The sequence below is a fragment of the Microtus pennsylvanicus genome, chromosome 12 (genome assembly GCF_037038515.1).
Source record: "Microtus pennsylvanicus isolate mMicPen1 chromosome 12, mMicPen1.hap1, whole genome shotgun sequence".
Taxonomy (NCBI): Eukaryota; Metazoa; Chordata; class Mammalia; order Rodentia; family Cricetidae; genus Microtus; species Microtus pennsylvanicus.
This window is the reverse complement of record NC_134590.1, coordinates 55,723,233-55,750,152: the sequence shown is the minus strand read 5'-3', so window position 1 is coordinate 55,750,152 and position 26,920 is coordinate 55,723,233. Positions and strand designations below refer to the sequence as shown.

The window sequence follows — 26,920 nt, the reverse complement described above, 5'->3', positions numbered from 1 at the left end:
TGTTCCTTAATTGATTCATTCCTCGTATTTTTTTTGGTTAATGAAACACTGAAAGTTTTTATAGAAATAGTTTATATTATATATGAAATATCATGTAAAAGAAGCCAAGGGGAACAAGCAGGGGGAAATCCTAATGGCATTCTTATTGAATTTCATGGGCTTATACCCCCACCTTTCTGCCTACCAGCAGTCAATCTATAACAAGAGAAAGAAGAAAAAACTCCATCCAGGATGATCATTCAGTAAGCTTGTGTAGACAGTTGAGCAAAACACCCCAGGCTGGGAATCTGTGGTGTGGGAATCTGTTTTTCATGGGAATGGGGTCATTCCAGTCAGGCCATCTCTGATTACAGCCAAGTATTAAGCCTGACATTTGTTTGTTCTAACATGTTTGTCAGTTTTAAAACTAGGGGAGCCTGGAATAAAGACTTGAATTTTTAAGGTCTAACTATTACTAGTGAGGTCTGGGTTTGGGTTGTTTTTCTAGGAGAAGCCAAAGGCCACGGAAGATGTTTTTTCATAATGTTTTTCATCACTCTTTAAGCTAAACGTGGGGCAGGGGGAGGATGGAAAGATGGAAGGACATGGTTTTCTTTGGGGAAGGAAATTAGAAGTCGCCACAAATAATTCACCTGGATAGGTAAGGGCAAGCAGACAGTGTCTGCTTGTGACTCCCTGACGATATTGCCTTACACTCAAGGGAGGTACCCAGACTGTAGCTAGCTACAGACCCCGCAAGGAAAGGGCTTTGAGACTGGAGTGGGAGGGGGCACGGTCCAGGTGTGGGTTCACATCGATACTTGCCAGAGGGCCTCTGCAGGTGGCTCTCATTGCTTGCCAAGTTCTGTACAAACCAAAGGCTGATGTGACTCCCACCCAGACTGGCTGAAGCAATGCCCCAGTTCTCTGAGAGAAAAATTTGGCCTCTACCTATCGGTTGCAGTCTGCGGCGCTGGACTTGGAGTAAACCAAGTAAGATCCAAGAAAGGCAAAACTTAAACCTCACAGCCTTGTTGTCCACCATTTTCTCTGTGAGGTGCCTGTGGCTTCATCAGGCAGTAACCAGACTGGTGCTTTCAAAGACGCCCTACAGAGAGCTTGAAGCCAGCCTCCTGTACTGCCCTAAGCTCAGTACAGCTTATGCAGGTCGCCAAAGCTACTTTCAGGCACTCCAGAGGCCTGGCACACTGGCCCTGGGACTCTAGCAGCTTTGCATATGTTAAGTGTCTTAATCTCAGTCCTGCCTCCAGGACTGACACCTCCCGGGTAAACCCAAGAAGAGACCTCCATCACCACCACCCAGCAGCAGGCGTTGAGAGCAAGCACTTAGTATTCGCAGCGTCCCGGTCACGTGGCTCCTAGGCGCTGACCTGAGGCCAGAGTCAACTCCCCTAGACTTCTCTCCGTACAAACGCTTGCTCCTTCCTGTGAGATCTAGAGCCACCAACACACAGAGCATCCTAGGGTAAAAATGTAGACTGCTGGGCCCACCTTTTTCCGTTAAAAGCAAGCAGCACCTCAGGATGAATTTAGGCCAGACGTGATCTCCCTCCCCTTTCCCCCTCCCCTCTGCCGTCCTTTGCCTTGTTTTAAGAGAGCCACTGACCCTCGCTAGCTTCTCAATGCGCTAGGCATCACCGTCACCGTGGCACTCGACCCAAGGAGCTGTGACACAGAGGGAATTGGGGAATGCAAGGAAAGTGTTCCATGCTTGCAGGCGGGGTCTCTGATCCCACAGGCGGAATAAAGCGATTTTAAGAAGCTAGCGAGACTGAGCGAGTTCCAGGACAGGCTCCAAAGCCACAGAGAAACCCTGTCTCGAAAAAAAAGAAGAAGAAGAAAGAGCTAGAGAGTGCTATCCACTGCCACCATCCCTCCTCCTAGGTCCTTGAACCTAACCTTCCCTGTCCCCTCACAATCCCTGGGTTGCCTACCTTCAGTCAGGAAGGACTGTGGTTGTTAGAAGGAAGGAGGGTTGGGGAGCGTCCAATGTAGAAGGCTAAACACAATCAGCATCCTCCTTGGGAGCTCAGGTTCCAGAGAAAGGAAGGAGAGAAAGAAAGAAGGGAAACACAGGCCAAACTCTCCAGCCAGAAAGAAAACATGGGCGTCCTTGTTTAAGTCCTTTCTGCAGGGTGCTGGGATACAGGATGCCTGAGAACTCACACACTCTAACCTAGAGTGCCTGTGGCCATCTGAACTGCCAGCTGCTCCAGTGTTTGCTGAAAGAGAAAACTGTGAACAGTTGGATGCCATGACCACCACACATCCAAAGCAACCCCACGACTCTCTTATGCTTTGGAGTTGCTTGGATTGCTCTGCCCCAGACCAGGCACTTTTCTATGGCCAAGTTCACTGTCACTGTCTACACCCAAGGAAAATAGCTACCCTCCTCTTCTACAAATATTCAGAGAAGTCTACCAGATGTCTGGCACTTCTGGGTCCTGGTAACACAGCAGGCGGCAGCATATAGCCATGGTTAGTGTTGCCAACTTGGGCTGGAGGTTCAAATCCCTGCCCTCTCTGACTATATGGGAGAGCCACGAAGGAATTCTGTCCTTTGCAACTTGGCCACAGAAACTGTAAATCCTTGTAGAGTGGACGTGATAATTCATTTAAAGAACATCACTTACAACTGAGAACCACTTCTGTAAGCTTAACATTTTTTTTTTTCAGATCCTTCCACCGACCCGCTCTTCTGATGGTTTCCAAGGATGCCAGAGGAACAAGGTGTGATGCAGAAGCTAACCATCGGTGCTAGGTCGCAACTCCAACTCCCTAGGAATTGGTAACAATAGGGTGCAGAGAGGCGCAGAGGGGGGGAGGGGAGATATCACTAATGCTGCAGCAGGATGTTCTTCCCAACTGTACTGGATCCCTCCGCTAAGCCCTGGAGCAAGCACCCAGAGCCTTCTCTGACTACCTTCCGAAATTCTAGTAACAAAGATCTCAATGTCCTATGGTATACTTCAGTGAAATGGATCGGTGCTTCCAAGACTTTTCTGGGAAGGCTTAAAAATACACACGTGAACTTTGTCTCAGAAAGGACCCAGAAGATTCTGTTTAGCTTTTTAGTTTCAGGCGGTTGGGGTTTGGCTTAATCATAGGGGCTTCCAGTTTTTTAGTAACATTTGCCAAATACATTGTCAACAATTTGGATGCTGTAAACCCAAGCCTATAAAAATAGCGGCAAGCAGTGAGAAATTCCTAAGGTGAAGGCAGTGATCTGGAGTCTGGATCAAAATCGCCTTCTCAGAAGATACATTTGTGAACCATGGAATTTTGTCTTTTCTTCCATAGACACTTTTTTTTCCATAGACACTTTTAAAAAGACTAAGTACCAAATGCCCCTACTTGATTATTTTTTTTAAAAAAGACTGTTCTCGAACTCCCTGCACACTTTAAAATAGCCTTTATGCCCCAGCCAAAGACCTAGGCAATTAGAACTGGATCATTTGCTTAGCATTTGGCCTTCCTCGGGTGCACTGGGCAGTAACAGCAGCTGAAACACCTACTGGGGCCACAGGAACTCGTCCAACCTCATTCTAGATCCTGGGCTCTCTACCTGACAGCTCAAAGATGAGCTTCCAATAATCCTCTGTGTCCCAGAGCCATTAGCAGCTAGCTAAGGGAGGCTGCGACTGACCCCAGGCCACCCAGCCAGGGAGGGATCTTGAACTCCGATAATCCCTAAAAGCCTATCTCTTAGTAATCACAGCAGTTACCAGAAGGTTCACCATTCTCTTTATCTCCCTCTATACTGGCAATATCTGCGAAAGGGGGTTTATATACTGAAAAGGAATAAAGACAATATTGAGTGTTAGGTGTGGAGAAAACCCTTCACCTGTGTCTTTTTCAAAGCGAACACAAAGCTCGACTTTAAGCCATGCATGGTTTTTTGCATAATGGACTGGGAAGGAGTTCGTGAACCCACATCGCCGAGGAGCTGTGACAGTTGATGTCATCTGGGAGAAGAAGAGTGGGAGGGGAACAGTCAGTTTTCTCTAAGGGTGTGGCTCCTAATCTCAGAAGTATATGGACCGCACAAATTGGAGTTGAAGGGTTATTAAATAAAAAGTTAGAACGAATACAAAGTTGGGTCATAGGAAGATGTGGGGAGATCTGAGAAGCGCTGATGGAATAAGTTGGGGCAAAGATGATAAAATACACTGAATGAAATTCTCAAAGAATTAATAAAATATTTTAAAATCTTAGCATGTACTTTTTAAACCTCAACGTCACCTTCTGTAGGTTTGCCATCCTTCTTTTGCACAAGAAACGTTGGCAAAAGAGGAATTCTCTGTTGGTTCAAAGTTACCAGGCTACCATGTTGCAGAGCTGAGAATGACATCTGGACATCTGGCTGGGAAGGCCTCCCTTCAAGTCGCCATCCTGAGGCAGTCTTTGCAAAGAGCCTCTCTGCAAAATCCCTTCAACCTCCATAAGTCCATGATAGTTGTTGTTTGTGCTTGCTTGTTTGAATCTGGTCAAATACCTGCTTTTCCTTTCCAGGATTAGCTGTGATGGTATCGCCCAGGAATGGCAAACGTGCCCCGAGTGCTCTGGATAGGCCAGACCTATAAGTATTTACTAGATGTTGGGCACTATCCTAAACTTCTTGACATTTTAACTTGCTTAAAACGATAAACAGTTCCCAGTGGAATACAATACGTTCTAATGTCATGCAGAATCTACAGATGAGCAAGCTGACAACACAATGCCATACAACCTGTAAAAGATAAAGTTGGTGCTGGCTCCTAGGATGAATGGTTGCAAATGGCTCCACACCAATGAAAACAGAGGCCTCCTTTGCTGGAAGACCCGTGAAACAATACTCCACCTTCTTTTACCTTTCCAACTTACTGAAATGAATGCCTTTTGATGGAATTGTCCTTCTAAGATAAAGTGTCAGGCATCCTAAAGAGACCCGCTGCCCCCACACTTGGCCTCCCTGTTTCTATTGTGGTAAGTTGAGCTGCCAAATCAAGCCTCTCTGTTGCTTCTGGATAACTTCTTCCTGGTCGGATGTGGCTATATCCACAGTTTGTGCATATATATGTGATTAGAACCTTTCATTCTAGAAAATGGCTGGGAATTCTTTCTATGTTCACTAAAGGAACTGAAACCCAGAATCACAGAGACATCACTAATGGCTACTTCTTCCCTAGTCAAAAGAAGCTAAAAGGTAGGTGTCTTGCATTTCACTTCAAGAAAAACCTCGAAATATTTGTGCCTAAATATTCTCTTTTTAACCAGCAAGACCCCCCCTCCCCAGCGTGTAGTTTTGGAAGTGGGTTGAACTAAGTGCTTGCATTGACACTGGCTGCCACACCAGGATCTCACCTTCTTCCCTACGTCCCTCCCCCACAAAGTCAGTAAGAAACAACTATTGGGGCTGTGGGGTGACTTGTAGAGGCTGGAGGTGAGAAGAAACATCCCTTGTGGTGAGGGCTGGGAGACTGCGGGGAAGAAGGAACGCACAGGTGGTGACGACGCACCAGATAGTGCAGAAGCAGAGAGCCCTGGGAGTTGCCTCCCAGCCCCTCCCAGCTTTCAGATCTCCGCAGATCTTCTTCGCTCTCCAGCTCTGTTGTCCCTGAGTCAAAACTGCTTCTTCGCTAGGAAAGGACTTGCCGCATCAGCAAAACAAAACAAAAACGGGGTACACTAGGGAAGAATAACCTAACCTGGGTGCCCTGACCACCCCTTCCCCACTTCAACCAGCTCAGATTTCTGCTTTGCCCACAAGGACCTGTTGAATTCCGCCCCCCCCCCCCCCCCCCCCCCCCCCCCCCCCGCCTCCTCCATGGAGTCGCACTTCTCTGGTTCTCTGGCTTCTCTGGGGCTTATCCCTTGACACCTGCAGCTAGCTTTCAGCCCCCCCCCTCCTCACTACTATGCAGCTCGCAGCTCTTCAGCACTTCCCCTAACAGGCTAGTTGGTAAAGGCTGGAGTCCCCTCATTACCCTGACTGAAGGCCAGTAGACGTCTAAACTGCCCTCACAGACGCGGTTTAGACCCATTTTACAGAAGAAGAACCTGGCAATCTGTAATGTATCTCTAAAGCAGTGTTAGTGAATTGTGAGTGACACCCATCTGGCCATCGGACCTTCTCACGCCTTAAGAAATGAATTGCATCAGTTACTATTGGGACATTTAGTTTGGGGCATTTTAATCCGCAGTGGGCAGGGCTAGGGCCTCCCCTAGATCTGAGCCTGAGAGGAATGAAAAGGAGGGAAAGGAAGACACTTCCCACAAACTAGATACTGAAGGCCCCTGGTCTCCAGGCCTCTTAAGTGGGCAAGAGTTGAAAAGAGACTTCAAATTGGTCTTTGATTTGATTTTCCACCAAATAGCCTCAGCTTCCTTCAACCCAAAGTGACAATAATTACACCTGGCTGATGTCAGCACTTGAAAGCCAGAGGTCACCTAGAAACCCTTGAAGAGCAAGCACTTGGGCTCCAGTATACCCAGAACAGTGCTGTGTGACTGGCCACTCTGGGGCTCAGTTTGATCCCTTTGCGTTTTAACCCAGGTAGTTTGTCAAGGCTTTGCCTCAAGAACAGTTTGGAGAGTTTCAAATGAAGGAGTAGGCTTCCTCTCTGCTTCCCTGGCCGAACCTCACCGTTCACATCTGCAGAAACCATTCAGAACAACGGGTACTTATGAGTAGGTGAGATCCTGCAGGAGCTGCCTGCTCTCAACAACTGTGGGTCTTCCTCAGTTAAATGGATCCCCATTTAAGGCGGTGGTGCATCAGATTCTGAGACCTCTGAGCACTGGGCTTTGCCTTGGAGGTAAAGGGACCTTGCTTGAGAGAGGCAGGGAAGTCTGAGAAGCTTGCCCAAGGGAGCCTGTACTCAGCGAGTCTCACTGCTCCACCTCCCAGGGCACAGCTAGGGACTGCAGACCTGTAGGCTTTGGGAGAGCAGGGAGGACCGCCAGGCCCAGAGTTCCCCCTGCCACATATGGTCTGTGGATTTAGGTGTCAAAAACCGGAGAATTAGAAATGGTAATTTTCCATCATTATGGCTGAAACGCGATCTGTCACAACAACTGGAACATGTCTCCTCGCTAGCGAAAATAATGTTCGTGATTAGGAATCATTATGCACGTCAAGCCGAGTCCATTAAGTTGTAGGGAGAAATTAGCCTTGACGGGTGGAATCAAACTACAAATATACACGCCTCGCCTTCAGGAGGCAGAGCAGCAGCCCTGGGAAGGAGGCGACCACAGTTGGGTGTTTTCTTAATAGGAAACTACCCAAAGAATTAATACCTCCTTCCCCACCCCCTAGGAGTCACTCTTCCTCTCACAACTGCCAAGTCCCCACCCTAGATGTAGGAGTGAAGCTCTGTTCGTCAAAATGCACTAGCTAGAGGCTTACAAGTCCCAGTGCCCTCTGGACAGTCTTTGCAAGCACTTCCAAACTGTGTGACCCTGCCCAAGTCACTTGACTCTCCCGAGCTTTGCTAACCAGTCTATAAAAGGATAATCTCCACTCACTTCATGGGATTCTTGGGATTCTTATGATGGCTAAATGGAGTCAGGTAAGGCCTAGGAACCTATGAGATGTTCTTTCCCTGACTGAACTTTTCTTCTCTGCATTAGGGATAAGATGACAGAGGACACGGGCATGTGCATGTGTGAGTTTGGGGTTAGGGTTAAATGGCTGTCACTGAGAAACTTGCCACCTGGGACCCGAGAAAAGTGACCAGAATTTGTGAAAAATAGAAGATGAAACAGAGAGCACCTGTTCTGCCTCTCTGCCCTGCACCCCCATCCTTTCACAAGGAGTACTAAGTCCTCTGTGCTGTCTCCCTCCACCTGCCCCAGCTGCCAACCCGCTAGGATCCCAGGTATCACCTGCTGGTGGCCACACCACTGCTAAGAAGGAATGCACAGCAAGTGCGGCAAGGTGCAAAGGCATCCTTCTTAGGTTGCAGACTCTGCGCCCTACTGTGCTTCATGCCACGTGAGCAGCGAACTTGAGAAAGAGTTCCCCACCCCCAGCCTTTGTCTGGTGAGAAGGAAAGGAAGAATGAGGCAGGAATCCGGGAAGGCAGGGTCCAACCCTAAAGTCCTAATAACCTTTCAAGAGCTTGTTCTGTGCCAAGCACCAAGTCTAAAGGATGCTACCTCCTTTCATTTTCAAGGAAAACTATGTGCCTCACTTGTTCCATGGATGACAGAGCCAGCAATTAGAGAACTCACCCGAACCACAAGGTTGAGAAGAGCCAAGCTTGACCTCACCCCCAAAGCCTCTATGCTCCCATTCTGAGACAAGCACAGCTTGCATCAGCATGCCTCTCCACCTTCCTACCCTCAGCAAACTCACCTCTTAGGCTGTGAAAATTGAGCTAACGAACCTACAGCAGGCACTCAGCACAGTACATGATAGAGCACAGACTCTCGTGGAGATCCTAGCTCTGCCTGTTTGTTGGCCTGTTTGTTTTAATCTCAACCACTATGGTATCAGCATCCCAGAAGCTGTATGCTGGGGAACTGACGCCAAGTGCAGACATCCCTCTGACCAGTCATGAGTACTTTGAAACCTAACAGTCCAAGTAACAACCCAGCATCACCAGAAACTGCCTCTGCATAAGTGAGTTGAGAAAAGGGATGGACTGGGGAGATGGCAGCTAGCTCCTCCAGGAGCTTCAGGCCAGTATCCAGCCTGTCCAATGACCACCATGCTCAATGACACAGGAGGATAAAAACTGAGCTCTATCAAAGACCGACTATTAATTCTTGGGGAGGGGGAGGGGCAGGGAGCTCTGTATTTTTGTGTTTGACCTTCCCTGTAGTAATGCACTGAGCTCCCTGCCAACCAACACTGTATCTTCTTTTCCTTTCAGCTGTGACCTTGGTGTCTCCAGCTCGATGGCAAAGTTGTCCAGCAAAGGACATTCTTGTGCCATATTTCTGGACCAGAGAAGCAGTCCAACAAATATTCATGGATAGCTAAATGAAAATATGTATGAGTGAGGAAAGAACAAGAAAGGTCAGAACAATAGTTTTACAGCAAAGGTTTGTCTCATGTCACCATCACGGTGAAACATGCCTGTAATCTCATAATCCCAGAACTGAAGAGGTGGACGCGGGAAGATTGAGAGTTCTGAGCCCATCTGAACTATACATAGGGACTCTTAGGTGTGCTCACGGGGCACTCACGTGTGCACGTAACCACCCCCATACACATATATGAGGATTTCAAACCAGAGCCTTGTGCAAGCACACTATTGAGTGAGACTCTTTGTCCTCTATTGAATTTATTTATTGTTTTATGTTTTTTTATGTATTTATTTATTAAAGATTTCTGCCTCCTCCCTACCACCGCCTCCCATTCCCTCCCCCTCCCCCGAACAAGCCCCCCTCCCTCATCAGGTATTGAATTTATTTTTATTTATTTGTGTATGTATATATCCAATCCTAATGATAGAATCTAGGATCTGGAGCAACTGCTCTTATCATAAAAAAGTGTGTGTGTATGTGTGTGTGTGTGTGTATGTATGTATGTGTGTGTATGTATGTGTGTGTGTGCATCTCCACACAGTTTATTTTTAAACCGCAGATGTGATGATCAGGGATGTAGGGAATTTGCTGCTTTGAAGGTTTCTGATGAAGGCTGAATGATCTTAGTGTTTGGGCTGTGTGTCAGTCACTTATAGCTCCCTGCCCATTTTAGTCCTGCCCATAAAATAATTTTAAATGGCACATGTCCTTGTTTAACTTTGCAAATTTATCAGATAGTCTGCAAGCATTTAGTGACGCCAACTGCCCCAGAAGCATACGGTCCAGTGACCACCCCATCAAGGCTGAGCACAGGTATTTTTCTGCAGAACAAGGCTTGCTAGGAGCGAAGGCTTTCTGCAAGTCACTATGCCCATGGCACTTTCAGGGTGAGAAAAAGCATTGCTGCCTTCCCTCTTGTAGCATTAAGAGGAAACTTTGCCTGAATCTCTGGGACCTCTCACAGAACCAACATTGCCCATCAAGAAAGCATCACAGAATATCCATTTCTGAACTGTGAAAGATTCTGCAGCGTGAACCTTCCATTTCACATGTGAGTGCTTAATCAATCTATCCTGGGCACTGCTCTGGAAACCCACTGAGCTAGAAAAGTTGCAGAAAGTAACTATCCCCCTCCAATCTCTAGGCTAATTTTCTACCACACTGGGGTATTTAGTCGTGCTCACACCAACTAGGGCATCTGGGCAAAGGTACCCTGCAAGACATTGAAATCTGTATTCTTTAAGGGTAGCCCTGCCAAGCCACTGCTACCTAGCCAAGAGTGTCTCCACCCATCCTAGTTGGGTCTTTGAAGTGGCTCCTTCATCCCTCTAGCATATGTCTAATTTTGAAATTTAGTTAGTATTTTGTTTGTTTGTTTGTTGTTTTGTTCTTCAAGACAAGGTTTCTCTGAGTAGCTCTGTCCTGGAACTCACTCTGTGGATCAGGCTGGCCTCAAACTCAGAGATCCACCTGCCTCTCAGCCTCCAGAGTGCTGGAATTAAAAGAGTGTGCCACCACTGCCCAGCTACTTCGTTTTCTACATGGTGAAGAAGTGGAGAGTATCTTCTCAGAGCACTGTTTTTTTTTCAGCCTTTAGCTATTGTGGGGGGATGGGGTTAAATGTACACTTTAATACATTCAAGTCTGAGGTGATGAGGCAGTCAGGGAGGGATCCAGAGTACAGACAAAGGAGAGTTTGACCTCTAAGACAAGTCCAGGTCTTGTCAGAGGTTTTGTCCCAGAATTCATACCCAGCTACATGGAAGAACACAAGGCAGACCTACAGACCTCTACAGAGGGCTCACCAGCTCTGTACACCTCTTTCCAGCTTTATCCAATGCTCCCCACAGTCAGAACCTGTGTTAGAAATGTTTTTGTTTCTTACCAAGAAAGCCGGAGGATCCTGGCTCCTTACACATCAGCAGCTGGCACTGTGGGAGATGCCTTGCATATGTATCTGAGCCGGGACTCCTCAGAGGGCCAGGAAACACCAGCTCCAATCAGTGAACCCAGTGTCACTCAGCCACTATGCTCAGCTAATAAGTACCCGGGACGGTGTGACCTACTCAGGACAGATGTAAAGATTCAAAGTTTGCATGTGGAGTGACCCAGAGATGACCTGAGACATCTTTGTGGAGAACTGAAGATACGTGAGCTTAGGTAAAGTTTGCTCAACCCTGTGCCTTACTAGACTGTCTTTGTCTCTGTATGGTTGTGTCTTTACCGCCCTGTCTCACAGCTCTAGGAGCCAACTCAGTAGATGGGAAGGAGAAAGAGGAACAGTGCCAGAGGCCTTCACCTCGCAGGAGGGACTCCTGAGGTTAGCCTCCCAGGCGACAGCTATTCAACCCATCAGGGCCCTGGGCACGACCAAACCGCAGCTGCCTCCTCCAGCTGTCAGAAAGAGGTGACTCTGAGACAGGTTTAATCTGACTCGGTGTTTAAGTCCTCAGTCATTTCTCTTGAACCTTTTCCAAAACCACTAGCGAGGCATAGAACAGAACCAAGCGCAGAGGTTCCCAACCTCTGAACATATCCAGAGTCCTCCATGACCTCTGAACATAGGTTCATAACCTGCCGGTGGATAGCCTCACTCCTGCCGCTGCACATAGCCAGAATGGACTCATGCGGGGTGCTTATATCCGGTGTTGGTCCCTGGGACGCCTCCCAGCGGCTACAGTTTGGCAAAGTCCTCTGAAGAGAAGGCCCAAGATCGAGCGGTTTCTGTGGGTGCCAGGGCGCAAAAGTCCCAGCGGCACAGCTCAACCGCTCCTCTCAGGGAGGCCTTCACGCACACAAGGGGAGCCTTTCAAAAACGTTAATAACCTTATTAAAGTGAACAGTTTTATTGGTTCTCATTTTGCAATGAGCCGCCCACCCTTGCTTTCTGGTGGACTGTGGAGGAGAACACACTTGTGGCCCTTGTTCCCTATTAACAGTTTTCTGTCCGAGGATGTTCTGTCTTGGGCGTCCAGCACTCTCTAGAGGCAGAATAGCCTCCTGGTCCTCTCTTCTTAGAGTGGTGGGTGGAGAAAGGACTTCCTCTAGGAAAAGCTGAATTCCACAAAACAGCTTCCCACTCCTGCGGGGTGGGGGGAAGGGGTGTGGGGGTGTGGGTAGGGGACAGAAAGGGCCTGCTTAAAGGCCTTCCAGTGAAGGCCTGTAGAGGGAGGAGGTAACCCAAATCCTTGAAAATGAAACAATGCCTTTTCCCAAATAAAAAGCCAAAATTACCCGGTAAGGGTTGGAGGTTTGTTTTTTAATAGATGCTCCTAAAAGAGAAGTTAGTCACCTAAGATTCACCTACTTAGTAGGCAGAGCTGCCTTGAGGTTTGTGGAATCCAGGACTTCAGGCAGCCTGTGATGTGATGTGTGTGTGTGTGGGGGGGGGTGTAGTGGTGATGGACTCAACTCCACCACTTTCCACTTTCGATGTGTACGGTTTCCCACCTGGAAGTCGAGAGCCCATTGCTGGAGTGAGGTGACAGTGCGGAGGAGAACTCACCAGGAATTCTCCAGAAATGTGCGAAGGGTTCTTTGTGCTGGATCCTCACTAAAGACGAAAGGGCATTCAGTCAGAGCACCATCTCTGGCCGTGCCAGAACACTCGGTGGTCTGCTCTGAGACGGACGCACTTTGAGATAGCAACCGTAGGGACCGCCTGGTGACCCACAGCCACTGCCCTGCCAGCGCGAGCTAGCGGGGATGCCCGAGAGAGCCAGAGAAACTAAAGCGGGAATCTTGGGCCAACTGTGCTCCCAAGCACATTCATCCATCTAAGCTTCTGAAGCTTCCGAGGAAACAGTTGAGCCTAGCAGCCCAGACAACTTCAACCGGAAAATCCAGGAAAGGCGACTGCATTCTCTGCTACCCAGTAACGGCCTTTGAACTGAGCATCTCAGCGAGGGAACAGAGAAGTGTTATTCAACGTGGCTAAGGAATTTGGTTAACTCTGGGATCGGGCCCATTCTCCAACTCCTACCTATCTCGAATTATACCAAATTTAGCCTCGGCATTTCCATCAGAGGACGGTCGGCATCAGGCAAACACTCCATAAGTCTGAGACTCCATAAGTTCACCAGTCAACTTAAACTTGTCCTCTACACAGGACCACCCCTGCTTGCTGAACCTCAGGAATCAATAACTTCGAAATCTATTTTTAATGACTCAAACAATCCTGTGTGTACAACAGGAGGAAAAAATTGTTCGATGATGTAGCCATTTGTTTAATTTTTTTCTTCCCTGTTGTGGCCCTTTTCCCACCTCATTTTTTTGAACATTTATATTAGGAAACTAAAACTTAATTAGGGGATTTGTAATTTCTAACAAGTCGACCCCATGCTCTGTAGGCCACGGGTGACGCGTGGATTCCCCTGAGGGTGCAGTAAATCACGTCGGCTTATCTAGAGTCGAGTCAATAACAAAGCCACCGGTTAAAAAAGTAATCATACCCAGTGTTGTGTACTCTTCAGTTGTTTTCTGACTGCAGCTACACTTTTGCGATTCACTCTCCTGCTCCCAAGTCCAACCTGGAGAGAGCGGCATTCCAAGATAGCACTTTCGGCAACCTCTGGATTCTGAAAGGCTGGCCCTCCTTAGCTCACTAGCCTGTGATGGTGGAAAAGCCACTTTTCCCCCCACTGCCTTTAGCCCAACCGGCAGATGGACGTCCTGCCTACACAGGCAGCTCCTATAATCCTCAGCAGGAAGGGATTGGAAGTGCTTCTTCTCCTGTAATGTTCTGAAATTGCCATTGTTCCCGGTATCATCACTATTATTGCTGAGTATTGTTTTGAGTTGTCATCTTGGCAGCCTCAAATTAGGAACTTTTGCTGGCGAAGCAGTGGTTTGTACTTTGGGCACTCAGTTCTTTACAGTGTTTGCTGGTTCTTGCTAGCCCCATGCTGCTCGGTGCCATTCCCAGTTAGGAAAGTTGGCAAGGTTGAGTGATTGCCTAGAATAAAGTCCCAGGGCCCCTGGTAGTAGCTGAGTCCCAAAACAGGTCTACTCTACTTTCTTTTAAAATTCCTGCTGGCCAGAATACTTCTAGTCCTCCTTAGGGGCCCTCGAGCTCCTCTGCCAGTTTACAAGTTGAGGGAGGTGCCCTCTGTTTCCCCCCTACACCGCAGACTCATGCGGCAAGATAGGAGGCTTTGTGCAAGCAAGCTGAATTCTGCAGACTTTGCAGGTAGTTGCCAGATACCAGGTTTTTTTTTCTGAGGCACAGACAGAAACTTGGGTTGAGGAGAGTGTGGTGCCACCGAGCACCCTGCAGAACTCTAAGCTCAGGCAATGGCTGATTAGAAAGTTAGAAACACTTGCTGGCCTGGATGAAGGGTTGTCTCTCTGCAGTCCTTAAACTTTCTTTACCAAGCAGTCAGTATCCACAGCTCGAAATAAATATTCATAGACTCGCTCTCTCCAAGAAAATAGGCACAATTGCTGTAAGCAAGGCTACAAAGCATGTCCCACTCCTCAGAAACCCCCAGATGCCACCCTCTAGTCAGTTTTCTCTCCACCATTTATTCTAATTCCAGATACTGGCATTACCGGTTGCTAGACTGCTTTTTGGAGCCACTAGGACTTTATGCTTGAGATAATTCTGTACTGTTTCTGAAAGTCATATTCCCCACCATCTGCCTGTTGGAGAGCTGTATGGAGGAGTCATCCGTGCAGAAAGCCATCGAGCCTTTGAAAATGCAACAAAACCTCAACTTCCCCAGCTCCGTTAATACTCAGACAAGAGATTTTCTAGAGATCGGAGAGCCCCATAAACCTAAGATGTTGGAATGCAGCGACACACCTTGAGATGAGTAAAAGTCTCTGTCTCGCTCTGTCTCTGTCTGTCTGTCTCTGTCTCTCTGTCTCAGTCTCTCTCTCTCTCACACACACACACAGAAAGAGAGAGAGAGAAAGAGAGAGAGAGAGAGAGAGAGAGAGAGAGAGAGAGAGAGAGAGAGAGAATACTGGAAAATAAAATATTGCTGGCCAGATTGATTCCAGCACAGGTCAAAGCACATTCCAAACCCATTTCTAATCTTGTTTCCTTCTCTTTGGTTTAATCATCTGTGTGTGTGTGTGGGGGGTCAGAACCCAAGAGCAACTTTATGTTAACTAAGGGCCCAAAGTGCCAAAGGGTGAAGTGAGAAAGGATTCTGGACCGAGGCTGCATTTGTGACTGGGAGAGAGGGTCCAGGCAGCAAAGCCAATGGGAAGTATATAACCCAAGATTCCTTTGATCGCGGATCAAGGTGTGTATGTGTGTGTGGTAGAAGAGCATGTTTTTAATTTTACAAAAAGAAAGGAATGAAAAGGAAAAAAGAAAAGAAGGAAAAGGTAGATTGTGGGAGGGGGAGCAGATGAGTGACTACCACGATATTGTGTATTTCCTCGTGATATTGTGTATTTTCAACAGGAGTGCATACGACCGGGGTCATATTTGCGGTGTGAAATCTTGGTAGGCTGAGCTGGACCCAAAGGGTATGTTGTAACACCAGTGCTCTTACCATGTAAGCCAGCAGCTGCCACAATACTGATTAAACCGAACTCACTTGAGGAACTTTCCCCGGGACAGCTCCAGATAGCTGAAAGCAGCTCTCCCAGGCTGACACCAGCAATGAGACCGGCAAAAAGGGACACCACCCACCAGAGAAAAAATGGGATTTGCAAGGGGAAAGGAAGCTGCGAGACTGTGACCTTGGACATCTTTTCATTTCCCAGGAATCGAACACAAACCGCCTCCTCAATAAACAGGGCAAACAACAGTCATTCCCAGAAGGGCTGATAACCGCCCCCCCTTCAAGAGCACTCTGAATTGTAACACACTTTGGGCAAAGGAAGTGAGGACTTGCCACCAACAATGAGAGCTCCAAACTTCAAGGAGAATACATCGTGATAAATTACAAAATTAATGCTGAATTTTCAAGTGTGTGTGTGTGTGTGTGTGTGTGTGTGTGTTTTAAATAGAAATAAAATGATCCCTGGAACCAAATGCCTGGAAACTGGGGGTAGGAGAGCATTAAGATGAGCATAGCCTTGGGTCTTTGTCCTAGGGCGCTTTTGCTGTTTGAGGAAGCTGGACTAGGCCAACCCAGGCGATTGCAGCTTTCCTTGCCAAAGCCTTTAGTACCCTAAAGCCTGGAGGCCAGAAGGCTGAGAAAGGTTTCCAGAGATGGCAGGCAGTAGGAAAACCAACCTTTCTTCTATAGGTGAGTTGAAACAAGCCCAGGCTTTGGTTTTGGCAGTTTCAGGCCAGGACTTGGGGATGTGGCACCATGGCAAGATGCTCAAGTGGCCAGCGAGGGTGACCGTTTAGCTTGGGAAGAATCTAAGGTATTCTGAGGAGTCTTGCTTGGCGGGGGAGCATGTTTGTCTGCACTCCTACACGTGGCCGACCTCACCTTTCACTGTCCCTAGGCTCCCGTGAAGATCAAATGATGCCAAGTCGCGAGGGAGCAGAACCGCTTGGAAACATTTTAGATGGAAGAAAATTCGCACCTGTAGGAGTAAAATGAGCAGGAGACCCCCCCCCCCCCGGGATTGACACTTGGCTCTCCCCAAATAGATTTAGAATTTCAGCGAGAGCCTTTTTGTTTGTTTTGTTTTTCTGTTTTCTTTTTCTTTCTTTTCCCAGCCCATTCTTAAAAAGGCTGAGTCACTTCGAAACACAGACAAAATCGAAAGCGGAGAGGAGGAAGGAGGCCGTGGAGAAGAATCTTCAGGTTTGGGTTTTAGATGTAAATTGGCTGTGGGTTCAATCAGTCCAGGCACCTCCAAGACTTTGAGGTCCCAGGACTGAAGAACACAAGGCTATTATTAGCTTTAAGATTCAGTGGGACCCTTCCACAAACCTGAATTTGCGATTCCCGGAGGTTTAAGCAAGGCTGTTGGGGACTGTAGATTAGGCACCTGAGTGTTCGCTCCTAGACAGAAAACTGAGGGGCAGAATGCTCCACCGTTGCTGCCCACCCACCTCCAACTCCTTGTCCCAAAGATGCACCAAGAGAATTTCAGAGAAAACTAAACCCGGGTTGCCCACCCGCCTCCAACGCCTTGTCCCAAAGACGCACCAAGAGAATTTCAGAGAAAATAAAACCCCGGGCGGGCATGTTGAACTAAACGTTTATAAATTAAAGAAAAAATACAGCGAATAGAGCTTCCAAAATTCACAAATCTTTTAAAGATAACTCTAGTTGAGTGCACAGTGCCCTTAAAGAGGCGAAAAGCTGCGAGGCTGATGAGACAGATAGTCTCTGAAACAAGCAAGGCACAGAGGGTGTGGGGGTTGAAATAGAGGTACAGGAGAAGGTGGAGAGAGCCGCGGAAATGCAGGCCAGGGATATTCACATTGAATACAAAAATAATCGTTATTTGAATACAAACAACCGGAAAGTGCTACAAGTCTCAACCTTCTTTGAAAAAGGAGAAAGAAATAAAGACAGGCTTCTGAAAGGGTACTTTCCCAGCGACGGGCCTCTCTACGACGGTCCCAGGCGCTCTCCCTTTGGGTGTGGCCCTGAACTTATAGCAAGGGAAAGTATAGGGGATCCCCTGGCTGGCCCCCCGCGCTGAAAGACTCCCTTTCTTACATTCGGCATCCAGGAGGGCGCCCCACGAGGGGTGGAGTAGAGGTCTCCAAAATCAAACCCTTCGAGGTTCAGATCAACTCCTGGCCTGGAACTGTCAGAATTTTGTACTTCTTTGTCACAAATGTAATTTTCAAAAATTAAAGATATGTAGATACAGGTCGGTAGCATGGATACCATGAACTAGTGTGGCCTAGCGCACAAAGCGCTTGCCCCCCCCCCCCCCCCCCCCGAGATTCTGAGGATTCGGGCTATGGGGTCTCCAGGAGTCCTCTCTGCTCTGGGCAAACACCAGCCCCAGGCAGACACAATCCAAATCCAACGTTTCTGTGATAATAAATAGCGTCCCGAGGCTTGCAGATAGGTGTACAAAGGGCCAGGGGTCATAGGGCGCATCGGTTCAAATCAGAATAAAGCCCCCTCTCTGGGCAGCCTCAGTTCCACTGCCAAGTCACCCTGGGTAGGGAAGCTCCAGCAGGATTTCGTTCTCCACCTGAGGTCTGCCTACCTCCCCGGAAGAGCTCTCCTGCAGCACCGAGTCCAATCTCTACACCTGTCCGCGGTGGTGCAAACTGGAGCGCAGGGATCATTTGCTGCCTCACCCCAAGCGGTTCACTGGGTACCAGCCGCGGCCGCGCATGTGGACAGCGCCCAGCCCGGGAGGCAGTAGTAAGGGTAGTAGTAGGACGGCTGCAGTGGCAGAAGAGAGGGGGGCCTCAGCACCTCTCCCGGCAGATACTGTCTCTGATCGTCACGCACTAAAACCTTTACCGCCACTTTCTTGGCGGCGGGCGCTGAGGCGAGTAGGTCTGCCGCCATCTGCCTGCGTTTGGTCTTGTAGCGACGATTCTGAAACCAGATTTTGACCTGCGTCTCAGTGAGCTTAAGGGAAGCTGCCAGGTCTGCGCGCTCCGGCCCAGACAGGTAGCGCTGATGGTTAAAACGGCGTTCCAACTCGAAGACCTGGGCGTGCGAGAAGGCTGCCCTAGAGCGCTTCTTTCGAGGTTTAGGGGCTGCGGGCTCTTCCTCCTCTTCCACGCCGCCCGCCTGCCCGCCGCTAGCCCCGCCGCTGGCAGCGCTGCACAACCCAGGCACGCGTACACCTCCGGGACTAACACCACCGTCCTCAGCTCTTGGGCTGTGGTCGCCTGCGGATTCCGGTAAGAAGAAAAAGCAAGAACCTGTCAGACTCGCAGAGATGAAGATAGGTCTCAATGGCAGTTGTTTCTGGGGAGAACTGGGAAGGGAAACCCGCTTTGAGCCTACCGAAAGGGCTCAAAGGTTCCAGAGAGTTCTGTTTTAGAACTCGGTCCCCTTCGCTTCTCAAATTCTATATCTCTATCGCGGTGTATGCCAAAGCTGTAGGGGAACAGCTTTCCCTGAAGTTCTCCAGGCCCCAGATTCCCTGCAGTAAGGTAGGATACTTCGTCTGAGAGTATCACTTCTGAATCTTGGCTTTCTACATTACATTTCTGTTTCCCAGTTCCAGGCCATACACTTCTGCACACCCACACATACACATCCGTTGGCTACACGAAAGAGGAAGATGGGGGAGGGTATAGATCTTGAGGTCAGAACTATATGGAGTCTTCAATTCCATAAGCCCAGGATTGCTGTCAAGGGTATGGCGACAGGGTGTAGCAGCAAAGCCTGGGCGCCACCTGACTCCCTCTTCTTTGCAAGAAAATAGAGGGAAGCAGGGAGTGGGTGGGTAGTGAAGACTCTGCATTCTCCCTGGTCTGAATCCCTTCCTCCAGCCTCCTCTGGGCTCCCTGCTGAGCACGAGCCGAGAGGTCACAGTCACGGCCTGCCTTGAGCCAGTGTGAGGCCTACAGCAGCGTGCACCCAGTAGAAGCCAGCTGCGGGGCTTTCAGATCAAGAGAAGCACCCGCTAGTGGATAAACAGGCTGGACTCTTGAGTCCCTCCCTGACGACCTGGATTACACTTCCCCACTGTCTTCCGTCTTCAGGTAACGGCTTGTTTTGTTTTTAGCTCCTTGATGCTTAGCCACAGGCTGCTCAATCAGTCCCGGGGTGAGGGAATTTAAATGGGCTCTTTCCAAAGCTTACACTGTGACAGGACCTGAAATCGTCAGCAACGGCTGGGCCTGGGGGAAGTTACGGTCTACCTTAGGTCTCTAGTCCACCTCTGTTAAGTTTAGAGAATTTAAGTGGATACAGCGGAGGCACTGCAGATGAACTCAAAGCTCTTGGTATAGGGTGCAGGGCACATGGTACCAGGAGTACCGACTCTAAGAAGCTCAGTTTCTTAAGACTCCGGGCAGTGTGTGCCAACGTGCAGAATTTAGAGACTAAGTCCTGCAGGGCACGATGCTCCCCCAGCAGGTCCACCCCGCCTTGGAGTGCTTGACCTCTTAACCCATCCCCTCAGCCCAGCCCTATTTCCGGAGAAAGCCCCGCAGCAGACCTGAGACGCTGGCTGACATCTCGCTGTCGCTGCGGACCGGGGTTTCCTCCTCCAAGTCCTTGGCAGCGTGCATCTCGCAGATCTGCTGGTCCAGGCCCAGGGTCACCCTGGTGCAACCGGCTCCGCTGGCTCCCGGGACGTCCGCGCAGCGCCTTCTGCCCTCGTTCTCTTCACTCAGAGCTGAATCCGAGTCCCAACCTCCCGGGCTTTCCGCGGTCTGCCCCACAGCTGTTCTGGTTCGGGTGGGAGACGCCAGCCGAGAGTCCTCGGCGCCCCCCAGTGCACCCGCGTCAGTCTCCCCAAAGAGCCGCCAGCAGCAGACGGCGGGCGCCGCAGCCACCGCCACTTCTGTGCCCCCGGGTGCCGGGCGCCCCTCGGGCGCAGCCAGCCCGCCGCGCTCTTCTTTCTTGTTAAGAATCGCCTGGATGGAGAAGGGCGTCAAGGTGTTGGCGCTGCGCACAGCCATCTGCGCCACGGATCGGAGCCGGCGGCCGGGCGGGCAGCTGGGTCGCGGGGACAGTTTCGAGCCTGACAGAGAGCGCTGGGCGACCGCAGCACGAGTGAGAGGGGAGCGCCAGGCCCCTGCAGCCCACTCCTGCGCAGTTCAGCAGCCCCCGCCCCCCTCAGTCCCAGGATCCCGGGCGACCCTCACCCCCACCTAACAGGCCCACCTCGCCGGGACCCCCTCCCCCCCAAATCTAGCGCCAGACTCTCTCTTCCCGCAGCTGGACTAGTTATCTCATCTCCCGTGGCCTTCGGGGGCCAGCCCGGGTCTGTCCCCGCGGGAAAGGCCAGTGAGAATTGTCAAGGGTCCTCTCGGCGTCTGCAGTCGCCTCCCGAGCGCCGCGGCGGCGCACGGCCCAAGTCACTTTTCTTTGCGCCTCTGTCTTCCCTGCCTGCGCCTGCAGGGCTTCGCTCCTGGCGGGTCCTCCCTCTTCCCCTCTGGGCAGGCTCTTCCGGAGCCCACCCTTCTGGCGCCCGCGCTGACAGCTGAGGCCCCTAAAATTGGAGAAGAACGGGAAACCTTTTTACCCTCTGCCCCGGTTTTATCTGTTTCTTCTCTTTCCTTCTCCTGGGTTCCACTGTACCCCCCTCCCGTCAGAGTGTCATTCCTCACTACTGAGCGACAGCAGCAGGCCACGCCCCTTCACTGGCTGTCCTGGGCTCTCCGGGCAGTGGATTGGCTGGTTCCAACTGGGGGCCGTTGACTTTAAAAGACACTGCTACTCACGCTGAGCAGCTGAAGACAGGATCTGAATTAACCCTATCCTCTTTCTCTCCCTAAGCCTGGTTCTGTATGCACCCTTCAGCCATAAGGAGGGACACTTATCCGGAAACCTCCTTTCTCATTTCAGCTCACCTAGCCACCTAATCCAGAGCCGCCAGTTCAGATCTTCGGGGAAAACTCAACGGAAAGCGTGTACATGTGTGACGTGTAGTTCCTGTTCTCTAGGAAGGAGCCCAGAGTCGAAGAACAAAATTCATCGTTTTTTTTCACTGTTAATGCTCTTTCCTGAAATAATCTGATAGTTAAAATCACTCTATTAAATATTTTTCTTTCCTTATGCTTGATTAGATTGAATTTCTGTAGGTGAATTAAAAACCTAGGTTAAAAAACTTTATATAAGTGCTAAGACTGGCGAAGAATTGGAAGCACCTGGGGACAGTTTCTGGAGCTGGGTGTCCGTCTCCCTGAGCAGTCAATGCTGAATTCAATTGGACTTTGTTTAATGTCTTACATCAAGGAAAACACCCCCAAAAGCATTTAATATGTTCTTTAAATATTCTGTTTCTTCTGTGTTGAGCAGAACTTGATAAGTTTTAAAAGAGGCTATCTGGGAACTACACAGCAGTGACATCCAGAATGATAATACTTAATGTCCTTAAAAATATGAATCGCATCGTTTTACTCACTAGAAGGAAGTCAATACAAATATTGTGGCTATGTCAAATGTACGTTGCCTATTTATATAACTTCTTTTTAATAAAGTTTGTTCAAGTGACATATTTCACTGTTGCATAAACTTAACCAGAGGTTTAACAACATCCAGTACACAAACTTGAACCACTGAATACGTTCAAATAATTGTGATGTTAGTTTAATAAGCCATGGAGATTGCTCCATGGGTGTCATTAAAATCAGGACCGCCACCCGGAGCAGTTTCCTCTGGCTGGTTCTGCACTGCAGGCGAGAAGTCGTTATAATTATTCAAAGTTGTCCGCCTGGGAAGGATAGTCAGAGTTGTAGGCATCAGTGATGGGGTTGCCTATTTTCCTGCCCTGTAAAGATGCTGCAGGATACACTGGGGTTGAGGGGTGATGCTTTTTCACAGGGTCTAGGCTCTATATAGTTCTTCAGAGTTGTGCAAGTTTTGAGGAAAAGATTTCAATTTGTTGTTAGTATCTGGCAAGTGTAACAGCCAAGGGACCATCTTCCCGGCCAGGAAGAGGACCCAACAAAATGCTTATGAGGTTTCAAAATGAAGCCTCCCATCCTTCCTCCAATGTTTGCATGCTTTATTAAAATTGATTTTCTCTTCTCTCCACCCCATCCTGGGGTGTTGAGAATGTACATAGCTAATTTTCTTTAGGGACCAAGGACATAGATTGCCAGAAAAATGAGGCTAGGCAGGAGGATAATGCGTGTACGTGGTCATAGGAATCGGTGGAGGCAAAAATCAGTGAGTTCCGGACCTATTGATGGACAAGGATATCTGAAGATTGGATGACTGAGTGCTAGAGTTAAGTGGACTTATCCCTACAATATACTTACTTATTTGAAGTAATGATCACCATTTATTGGCAGAAAGGCAGAAATAAAGAGAGAGAGAGAGAGAGAGAGAGAGAGAGAGAGAGAGAGAGAGAGAGAGAGCCTCAAACCACAGTTGCCACAGAGGTGGCAGACGTTTTCGAAGCATGCAGGGAAAGCCACTGTTTAGTGATTTTAGAAGCTGTGAGCGCTGATTGTGTTTGCATGAGAATAACGAAGTAGTTTCAACCCGCGTCTCCTAGAGGGGCTGAGCAAAGGGTGCTGGCAGAAGTTAGTAGATTTTTAGGTTTAGTGAGTGATGGCAGGGCCAGGAGGAGGGTGTTTGGAGGAAGATAAACACAGGGTTTCTGGGCTACAAACCGAGGAAGCTCCTAAAAAGAACAAGATTTGAAAATTTGGGAAGAAATGAAAAGGCGTTGGGGGCTACGCGCTGAGACCTCCAGGACGCACTGAAGTACCTTGGGTGTATCCTGAGTTAGAATCAGCTCTAGAGGTCAGTGGGGACAAGAAGAGGAGGTCTGGAAGTGGAGGACAACGAGGGTGATTGCCTCCAGGCCTGGCAGCGAGCTTCAGAAACCCGTGGCCGCCAAGAGGCTCCTGGCCTGGGTGGCTGACTCCGATCTCCGGCCTGGGCTGGCCTGGAGTCGGAGGAGCTGGGAACCGTGATTTGCGACAAGATCTGTCATCTGTCCGCACCCTGAGCCTGTCTCCGGGTCCGCTCTTCCTCCTTTACCCCAGGTCCCACACTTTCAAAGACGTCTATCCCTTCTCCTCCCACTCCATCCGTTCCAACTCCAACGGCCTCCTCTCCAGGATCCCGCGCGGGTCCAGCACCTCTTCAGCAGTCTGGTTCCCGCGCGCCCCCTACGTGCGGCGCCCTCAGTCCCCTAGACAGCTTGGGCCTCAGGGGCGATGAGTTGAGAATGGGAACGCCACGGGGACTGGCTTGGGAGAATCCCCTGCTTCTGTAAACACGCACGCACTTCTGGGGAGCGCCAGCCGGCAGGGGAATCATCTACCGAGGTCACGCGGCGGCGACGCTTGGGTGTGGGGTCACCCGCACCTCTCTTGACCCTGGGAGCAGAGGTTGCCACGCCCGCCTTCCCCAGCTCCCCCCCCCCCCCCACCTTGCTCCCGGTGCAAGGGTGCAGGGCGCAGACCTCCTACAGGCCCGCTCGACACACTCCGCGCTGTGACCTGGATGGAGTCAGTTTCCAGTCCTTTAAAAGCAGGCTTAGAGCGGGGCTCTCTCATCTGACAGTAAAGCTGCGGGAGCAAAGGAGAAGGAATACAGGACATTTTCTGGCTCACCGGAGCCTTAGGGTCTCTCTGCGGGTTGGCTGTCCTCATCTTCAGGAACCCCATGAGCTCTACTAGCACCCTCAATACACCAGGGGTCAAAACAGCAGAAGCGAGGGGGGTTCCCCAGTGCCTAAGTTAGCCGGCCCTCAGCAGGGTTTTCATCAAAGCGTTCTGGTTTATCAGACTGCAGAGAGAATTCAGGTCAAGGTATCGCCAACACTAAGAAGTCGGAAATTACTGCTTTATGCAAAGTACACACTCCCGGGGGGGTGGGGGTGGGGGGCTGGTGAGTGGGAAACCATTCTTGCTTTATACTGGGGAAGCCGACTCAAGGTCGTCAGTGGGTGGCTAAATCAGGGTCCAAAATTGTCTGTAATGCCAATCAAGCTGAATTTCCAACGTAGCTGTTTGTTTTCCTTAGCCTTCATGTTTTTCCTCGTTAAACCTTTCTTTACTTTTTTTCCTGATTATTCATTATAAAATAGCTTCTCTGAGCCTGGAGAAATCAAAGAAAGCACGCAAGCTTAATGATGTTTTCTATTCTGGACGTTTGACAATGCAGCGAACGAGCTCAGGCCTTCGATCGAGTTGAAAGTAAACCTAGTAAAGAAGAGAGACCATTTTTTAAAACATGAATTATGCGTGGTTACGCACAGGAGTGGGACGGCAAGGTAGTAGAAACCCACTGGGTTCAGAGATAAAATAGTGTTCTCAAGTCTGAGATGCAAAGAATTGACCCCACGGAAAACACTTTCCCTTGGAGCTGAGCTTTCTCACGTGTAAAAAAGAAACCAGAGCTCAACTACCTGCAGAGTGGAGAACGAGCGCCACCTACCGAGCATTCTTTCTGGATGCGAGACATAACCACAGGACAGGAGAGGACCACAGAAAAAAATTGGGTTTGTTCCTAATTTTATACTGCCCCGGTCTCTTGTTGTCCAGCAGAGGACACATTCTATTTCAAAGTACTGCGAGACATGTCAACGTCCTGTCCCCTGTCGATTCAGTTCAGTACCGGGTATGAGGATGAGATCGGTCAGAGCAAGAGAAGGTGCTGGGCTCACTTGGCCAGGAGGCTGTTTCCCCGAGAAAGAAGGAAACTTGGACCTGCTCTTGCTCTCATGCACCCCCATTATTCCCCTGCACAGGCTCTGCGGGGCCAACTGCTGGGAGCCTTCAAGTGTAGCTCTCCCACGGCGGGTGACCTGAGAGTTTATTTGGCACCATAGATATACTCTTTACATTTTTTTCCTTTTTTTTTTTTTGAGACAGGCTGTCACTCATAACTTACAGCACCAGTCTTAAGAACTTTATCAGCTTGCAAAAACAGAAATTCTGTCCACATTAGACAGAACATGCCCCTCCTCTTTCCTCCATCTCCTTTCAAACACGTGTTTTCTCTACAAATTTGATCATGTAGACCAGGCTTGCCTGGAACCCATTGAGAATGATTCTGCCTCTCCAGGGTTGGGATTAAAGGTGTGAGCTGCCACACCTGGCTCTCTTGTACATTTGGGTTCTTTGGATCTCTCAGCTATTCTGAGTAAGGATGAGATCAACACATACCGTAATTTGATGAATAACATAATATAAAGAAGTATTTGTGCACAGAAAACATCACACATGCAGATATTTCTTTCAGATCTTGCTTCCAATTCTTCAGAATATAAAGTCAGATCACCAGGTGGTTGTGGCCCACACCTTTAATCCCAGCAGTTGGGAGGCAGAAGCAGGTGGATTTCTGTGAGTTCAAGGCCAGCCTGTTCTGCAAAGTGAATTCCAGGATAGCCAGCGCTGTTACACAAAGAAACCCTGTCTTGAAAAACATATATTTACACACACACACACACACACACACACACACACACACATATATATATATATTCAGAATTGAGAATTTTTGGATTCTTTCATTATTTTATTTTTATTTTTTTAAAGAAATCTTAGTGGAATTTTTCAAAATGGCTACATCATTTTACATTCCTACCCACAGAATAAGTATTCTAATTTTCTTTTTTTTTCTTTTTGGATTTTTGAGACAGGGTTTCTCTGTGTAGCTCTGACTGTGCTGGAACTCACTTTGTAGACCAGGTTGGCCTTGAACTCACAGAGATTCGCCTGCTTCTGCCTCCCAAGTGTTGGAATTCTAGGCACACATCACCACTTCCCAGCGAAGCGTTCCAATTTTCATCTCTTCACCAACTTGTGTTGTTTTCTGTCTTTGTGATAGGAGCCATTCTACTGACCAAGTAGTGGCATGATGTTGTTACAGTGCTTAGCATTTCTCTAAGGATGGATGGTGTGCTTACTGGACACATGTCTATTTTCCTGGAGAAATGCCTTTCAGGCCATTTGCTTTGTTCAGAAGTGGGCTGCCACTTTGGGACTGAATTCATGAAGTTCTTTATACATTATAGATATTGGTCACTTATAAGACAGGCGATTTGTTCAGCTAGGGAGCCTGCGTAGGATCAATTTAGGCCCTCTGTATGTGGGTGACAGTTGTGTAGCTTGGTCTGTTTGTGGGGCTCCTAGCAGTGTGATCAGAACCCTGTCCCTGGTGCTTGAGAGTTGGCTTTTGGGAACCCAGTGTCCAAGCTGAGTTGCCTTGTCCAACCTTGATGGAGGGGGATGCCTTATCTGATGTGCCTTGCTTTGTTGACTCCCGTGGGATGCCTGTCCCTTTCTGAATGGAGATGGAGGAGGAGTGGATGGAAGGGGGTGTAACGGAGGTAGAGGGAGGGAATGAAAGGAGAAGAGGGAGGGGAAACTGTAGTTAATATGTAAAGTAAGTGAAAATATTTAATAGAAAAGACTGTT

The 26,920-nt window shown here is 49.0% G+C and overlaps 1 protein-coding gene and 1 long non-coding RNA gene across 2 annotated transcripts; one reads left to right on the top strand and one right to left on the bottom strand.

The window, feature by feature from the left end:
• Positions 1 to 17,129: 17,129 nt before the first annotated feature.
• Positions 17,130 to 20,663, bottom strand: Nkx3-2 (NK3 homeobox 2). Its single transcript, XM_075943684.1, has 2 exons — positions 20,029 to 20,663; positions 17,130 to 18,748 (listed from the first exon to the last, which is right to left on the bottom strand). The coding sequence occupies exons 1-2, from the start codon at positions 20,492 to 20,494 to the stop codon at positions 18,213 to 18,215; spliced, it is 1,002 nt and encodes a 333-aa protein (XP_075799799.1). The 5' UTR covers positions 20,495 to 20,663; the 3' UTR covers positions 17,130 to 18,212.
• LOC142832880 (uncharacterized) lies at positions 19,447 to 21,593 on the top strand. The gene is made up of 2 exons (XR_012907292.1): positions 19,447 to 19,570; positions 21,384 to 21,593. It is a non-coding gene; the product is annotated as an uncharacterized LOC142832880 (long non-coding RNA).
• Positions 21,594 to 26,920: the final 5,327 nt, after the last annotated feature.

Bases quoted from the DNA above. Each gene is read 5' to 3' on its own strand.
- Nkx3-2 (XM_075943684.1), bottom strand. From the start codon at position 20,494: ATGGCTGTGCGCAGCGCCAACACCTTGACGCCCTTCTCCATCCAGGCG. The intron at 18,749-20,028 runs GTCTGCTGCGGG...CGGAATCCGCAG, and splicing joins GATGTCAGCCAGCGTCTCAG to GCGACCACAGCCCAAGAGCT.